The sequence below is a fragment of the Engraulis encrasicolus genome, chromosome 2 (assembly GCF_034702125.1).
Source record: "Engraulis encrasicolus isolate BLACKSEA-1 chromosome 2, IST_EnEncr_1.0, whole genome shotgun sequence".
NCBI classification, from domain to species: Eukaryota; Metazoa; Chordata; class Actinopteri; order Clupeiformes; family Engraulidae; genus Engraulis; species Engraulis encrasicolus.
In genome coordinates this window covers 2,586,335-2,592,334 of record NC_085858.1, presented here as the reverse complement: position 1 = coordinate 2,592,334, position 6,000 = coordinate 2,586,335, and the positions used below count along the sequence as shown (strand labels likewise).

General features: G+C 41.3%; 1 protein-coding gene across 2 annotated transcripts in view; it reads right to left on the bottom strand.

Moving 5' to 3' along the window:
- LOC134460021 (palmitoyltransferase ZDHHC11-like) overlaps nt 1-5,563 on the bottom strand; it is a 9,305-nt gene extending 3,742 nt beyond the window's left edge. Inside the window, exons 1-5 of one of the 2 annotated variants that reach the window (XM_063212507.1) lie at nt 5,464-5,563; nt 5,114-5,327; nt 1,637-1,800; nt 1,004-1,111; nt 228-352 (exon numbers count right to left, since the gene is read on the bottom strand). In XM_063212507.1, the coding sequence (XP_063068577.1) occupies nt 228-352; nt 1,004-1,111; nt 1,637-1,800; nt 5,114-5,327; nt 5,464-5,471 (619 nt within the window). In that variant the 5' untranslated portion in view covers nt 5,472-5,563. The remainder of the gene's footprint in view (nt 1-227; nt 353-1,003; nt 1,112-1,636; nt 1,801-5,113; nt 5,328-5,463) is intronic. The other variant, XM_063212514.1, reaches the window with a different exon arrangement.
- Between the last annotated feature and the right edge of the window lie 437 nt (nt 5,564-6,000).

Below are 6,000 nucleotides of genomic sequence, written 5' to 3'. Positions count from 1 at the left end.
AACGCCAACGGTCAGCAATTGGTCAGAGCTCATTTCAAACCACAGCTGAGCTCACCCCTCCAACCCAAGTGCTTCAGGGCACCGAGGCTCCAAACCAAAAATGAGTTACGAAGTAATTAATGTGGTCTGATAAAAAAATATGTTTTATTAAGAATTATTCTGAATTAAGTTTTATTCTGAGTTAATTCGGAATTAAATGTCCCAACAACCCCCCCACCACCGCATACCTTGATATTGGGGTGCCGTCCTCAGCAGATCCGGGTCTGTGTAGACCACCACGAACACAAACACCACCAGCACAAAGATAATCAGCAGCAATATTACACCACTGAGCACCGTCACGAAGAAAGGTCTGCACCATACACACACACAAACACACACACACACACACACACACACCATTACATTACATTACATAAGATCCAGGGCTCTAAATTAACATCAGCCAACCTGCCAAATGCTGGTAAAATTTCAGTTTATCTGGTAGAAAAGACCACTTTATAAGCCATTTTGCGTTATTAGTGAGTGTGTTTGGCTACTACGATTAACATCTATAATTTTGGCTGGTGGTGAAAATAATTTAAGGGCCCTGATTAGATCCAATATTACTTTATTTGATCATCCCACATTTTATATTCAAATGTTCAATTTATTCGATGCGAAAATATAATCATAGTAACACTCTTGTTCAATAGTTTTATTATTACTTCATAAAGTCAAAGCTTAGCCGTTTAAGTAGTATCAGAGACTGTGACAACCTAATATAGCAACCAATATGAGATACCCAAGCAACTATCAACAACTTAGCAACCACTATGACCATGAGTTACCATAGTTACAAACCACCATGAGTTACCAGAGTCACTCACCAGAGGTGCCACTGCACTATACAGCAGTAATATAATATAATATAATATAATATAATATAATATAATATAATATAATATAATATAATATAATATAATATAATATCTGCAACAAGTGTGCACTGTATGCTCCTTACAAGTAGTTTCTGCGAGCCACACAGGTGTTTAGCCACCTGCAGTGGTGGTCAAAGAGGATGATACACTTATTGCACGTATTGCAGTGCTTGACGTCGTCATCAGGATCTCTACAGGTGGAATGGAAAACATAGAGACAATAGCACAAGGGCATGCATGGTCACACCAGAGACAATAGCACAAGACCATGTATGGTGAGTGACGTCAGTGACAATAGCGTGCCTCAGAGTTGCCAGATTGGGTGGTTTTTACCGCCCAATTGGGCTGCTTAGAATGGTTGTCTGCGGGTAAAACAAGTAAAAAGGGCATTTGCGCGGGCTTTTCTGCAAATTTATGGCCATAGAAATCAATAGAATTTTGTTCTAATTACCGGTAGGCGGAATTTAGTGCTTCTAGGCAGGCTATTTTTTTTCTAGCATTTTTGGGCTGGAAATGATCAGACTCATCTGGCAACCCTGAATAGCATACAAGCTTAAAAAATACTTATATTTGTTTACATTTTGCAGTCCCTGTTACATGAGTTAGTTACATGCACTGAAGTGAAACAAAGTAATGTGTAACAACAAGCCTTATTATGTCGTACTATGCTCCACAGTTAGGATTAAGGTTAGTATGATTTGAACAAGTTTACTTACACTTCCAAGTTGCACGCATAGCAGACGTATCCACCACCTTGGCCCTTCTCCACCCGGGGCAGAGCATCCTTGTACCCCCTGGCTCGTATGTCGGGGTGCGCACAGTCGATGGAAGTCGTGACCACATAGGCCACCAGGTGAAGAAAAAAATCACCTCCAATCAACTGTTACACACACCAGGAGTCAAGGCAACAAGCACACTGCACTGGCTGAATTGCTGGGGAATCAAATTAATCTGTTTGAGCTAAAAAGTTGGACCCCTTTTGCTAGCAATCATTTTCAAGATTTATAACCTATTCAAACTATAACCTAGCAACAACATCTTAGCAATCAATCAATTCCATTTTGATACATTATCTCTGACTGTACACTCATTGAATGTGATGGTGTGAAGAACATACTGGTACATACTTTATGGAGGAGAACTAACCTAGCAAGAGCATCTAGCAACCACCTCCTTTCCTACTGGCACAATTTTAGCAATCATCATATGAAGAAGTAGTCTACTACTACAGTAAATCCTAGGCTAGCGGCAACAGCCCTGAAACTAACTGTTGCTTGTACTTTGACAATACAATAGATAGTAACCCACTTCCAGGAATGATGTCTTTGCAAATATCCATCATCATCAAATGACACAAACATGTTTACCGTGACAACTGACATAGCAACTGGCTAAACTACATCATCAATATGCTAGCAATTACTTCTACAATGACAACATAGCAAGGCATACGCAACATAGTAGCCTACAGACATAGCAACATTGTAACAGACAATATGGGTTGCCCTAACAACCACTGTATCAGCTACAGGACAAGAGCAGGTTTTGTACTGTATTTTATCTTAAAGGTACACTGTGCAGGAAATGGTCAAAAAAGGTACTGCAACTACGCTGCTCATTGAAACTGGGTTGCCTATTGCCAAATTTGATTTTTGCAGCTAAAAAATGGCTACTGAAAATTCAAAACGGCGGACCATGGAGAAGATTCCCCTTTTCATGTATGAAAATGTTCCCAGTCATAATGAATACTTAGAATTTGATGCTGGTGGTAAGTATTCATGAAAAAGGTAACATTAGTGAATGGGCAACATGAATTCTGGAAATAAACAACTAAAAATCTCTTTTTTTTTTCAAACATTTTTGGCTTGGCTGTCGTGCATTCACTTGAGAAAAAATTGAAAATCATGTTTTTTACAGTTACAGTAAGCAAAAGTATCCGTTGGCACTGAAGGACAATTTTATGTTGGACGTCTTTGACCCAACTTAGCAACCAACCACCATGACCAACCATATGGCCCATTCCAGTCCCAATCCAAACTAGTAGGAGATCACACTTATCCAACCAGAATATTTCTGCTCCCGTTCCTGGCAGTTGAAGTGGGAGTTCAAGCCAAATGAGCCATAATAGCTATTATTCTGTCATATGTTGCATTTATGTTGACACAATATCATGTAATAACATGAAGAATGTGTTGAGTTAAAATGGCTGTGTTTGGAACAGCTGTGCACAAGAAAAAAAAAATCACTATTTATTGACATTTTAAATAACGGCTCCTTGGGCGCCGCCATTATCATCCGACTTCGATTTGTTGACGTGGGAGTAGTGTGAGTCCCCCGACTTCACTAGTAGGAGCTCCCACTTCGACAGGCGTTCCAGAGCATTTTACAGAGTAGTAGGTTGGATAAGTGCGATCTCCTACTAGGATGGATTGGGACTGGAATGCACCATCTGTATTCCGCCTCCTGGCCAGAATTTATGATAATGAAGTACATATGAGGCACCTCTCTTTTAACCGAAGAAGCAATTAAGGTTGACAATTAAGGTCTACAATTAAGGTCTACAATTTGCCTGTAGTATTATTACCTTAGTTACTTGCCATAGTTACCAACACCCATGTTAACCATCGTTACTTATCATAGTTACCAACCACCATGAGAACAACTCATGGGAGTTACCATAGTTAGCTAGTTACCATAGTTTCCAACTACCATGACCATGTGTGACGGAGGTTTCCTGCACCTGTTCGTCCCCCTCGGGGATGCGAACCTGCAACCTCGTCAACTACATCGGTTCGGAAATGGGAGTCACAGTGCGATAACGCTGGACTAAAGGACCAGTCCTCCAGCCCAACGCCATCCAGACTGTATGAGGCTTTTCGGGAGGGAGGTTTACTAACCTTCCACGCCAACGCTAGTTAGCCACGTTACACTCTCCCCCTTAAACATCACTCCCATCCGGGTCACGGCACCACCAGAGATTCTTTAAGTCTCTCTACTCTCTCTGGCACCACTGTGACGGAGGTCTTCCTGCACCTGTTCGTCTCCCTCGGGGATGCGAACCTGCGACCTCGTCAACTACATCGGTTTGGAAATGGGAGACACAGTACGATACTGTTGGACTAAAGGACCAGTCCTCCAGCCCAACGGCATCCAGACTGTATGAGGCTTTTAGGAAGGGAGTGTCTGTGCCAATGTTGCCAGATGGAAAATGTTGAATTATCGTACCAAAAACAAAAAATATCGTTTTTGGGTGCTTTTTGGGAGGAAATTATCGTACAAGACCCAAACTGTTGTTTCAAGGCATCAAAATTAATTGAATGAGAACTCTGAAATGATCGTACATCATGTTTTTTTGATCGTACAGAGGTCAAAATGGACAAAATGATGGTACAAATACGATAATTATCGTACATCTGGCAACACTGGTCAGTGCCGAACAGGTTCCGCCTGCCCGATGTGTTCCCTTTGCACACTGCACATGCGCAGTATGACATACGTATATGGAAGAGAAATTGCCTGATCTGTGCCATTCATTTTCTCTCTCTTTTTGAGTGTTTATTTTGCAGCCACCCACAGGAGGCATTTTGTGTTTTAAACTCTCTGTTTTATACTAAAATAAAACCGTCACAGAAACGCTAAACAACTGGTCAGCTAACCAAGTAACAACTCAGAGCATACTATCACGTTATTTACAGCGACAAACGGCATTAATACAATAATGTAAAGGTACAAAATATAACCTCTCTCTTTGTGATAATGTTCTGACGACTGCAAAATAAATATCTAAAACGTGAAATTCATAAGGGAATACATCGGGCAGGTGGAACACGTTGGGCACCTACAGGGAGGTTTACTAACATTCCATGCCAACTCTGCTAGTTAGCCTCCGTTACACATGTTACCATAGTCACTTACCATAGTAACAAACCACCATGACCATGTTACCATAGTTACTTACCATAGTTACCGACCACCATGAGTTACCATAGCAACTGTAATTTCAAGAAATGTAATTTCAAATTCTTTGTATGACCAGTGCATGTAAAGAAATTGACAATAAAACCTACTTGACTTGAACTGACTCAACAACCAACAAAAGTACAATAATCACTACAGCAACAGCCATAGCAACCACCATGGTAGATCTGAGTTTGCAACTTTGCATTTAACCCTTTCCTACATCAGAAGGATACACTATAGCAGACCAGGCTCCAGAAAGACGGCAGCAGTGGGATGTAGACGCCCATGGTGACCAATAGGAAGTATGTGTAATGCATCCACGTGAAGAGCTGGTAGTGGGTCGGAGGCAGAGTCCATCCGTTTCTGGTCTGGGCTTTCCGGGGCGCCTGCTCTCCGGTAGAGGGTGCCGGACCAACCTTACCCTGTCGGGCACAGCAGCCCTTGGAGCTAGAGATGGGGGGTTAGAGATAAGTTACTTCATTAAATAGCCATTGCTTATACTTAAATTCTAAGGCGTAGTACCAGTTGAAAACACAATAGCAGCTCAGTTATGCTACTCTATGCAGAACTCTATGTAGCTCACCAAGTCATGTCTTCCTTGCTCACAATGTATTCTAGCCTTGATATATGATAACACTTTCACTCTGAACAAAACTGCAGGTGAAAATGAATGTATTCGTCCTTGGCCTTCTATTTATATTCACTTTCACAGTGACGTCACGTGCAACCCCTTTACGTCACAAATGGTGTGAATGGCGTAGCTGCGATCACTCGTGCCGTAGCACCCAGAACCAAAGATTCTAAAGCGCTCAGTGTTGCGCTCAACAAACCACTGGAACAAACAAACCCATTCTTGGAACTCTTTCCATTTTCTGTGCATATGTGCAAACATAAGACATTAAGTTGACTTCCGTTTTGTGGCTAATACTTAGTTACATTGATAGGCTAATGAACTTTCTTTGGGACTGTGGGTGTGCAAGCTCCCAGTCTTTATTTTACACCCGATGCAAAAAAGAAATAAACATAATTATATAGATCATTTATCTTTCATCTATGCCGTAAATACCTTCATTGTAATTGCAGGGAATAAGGCGTTCCAGCCAACTAGTCAAGTTGAAGA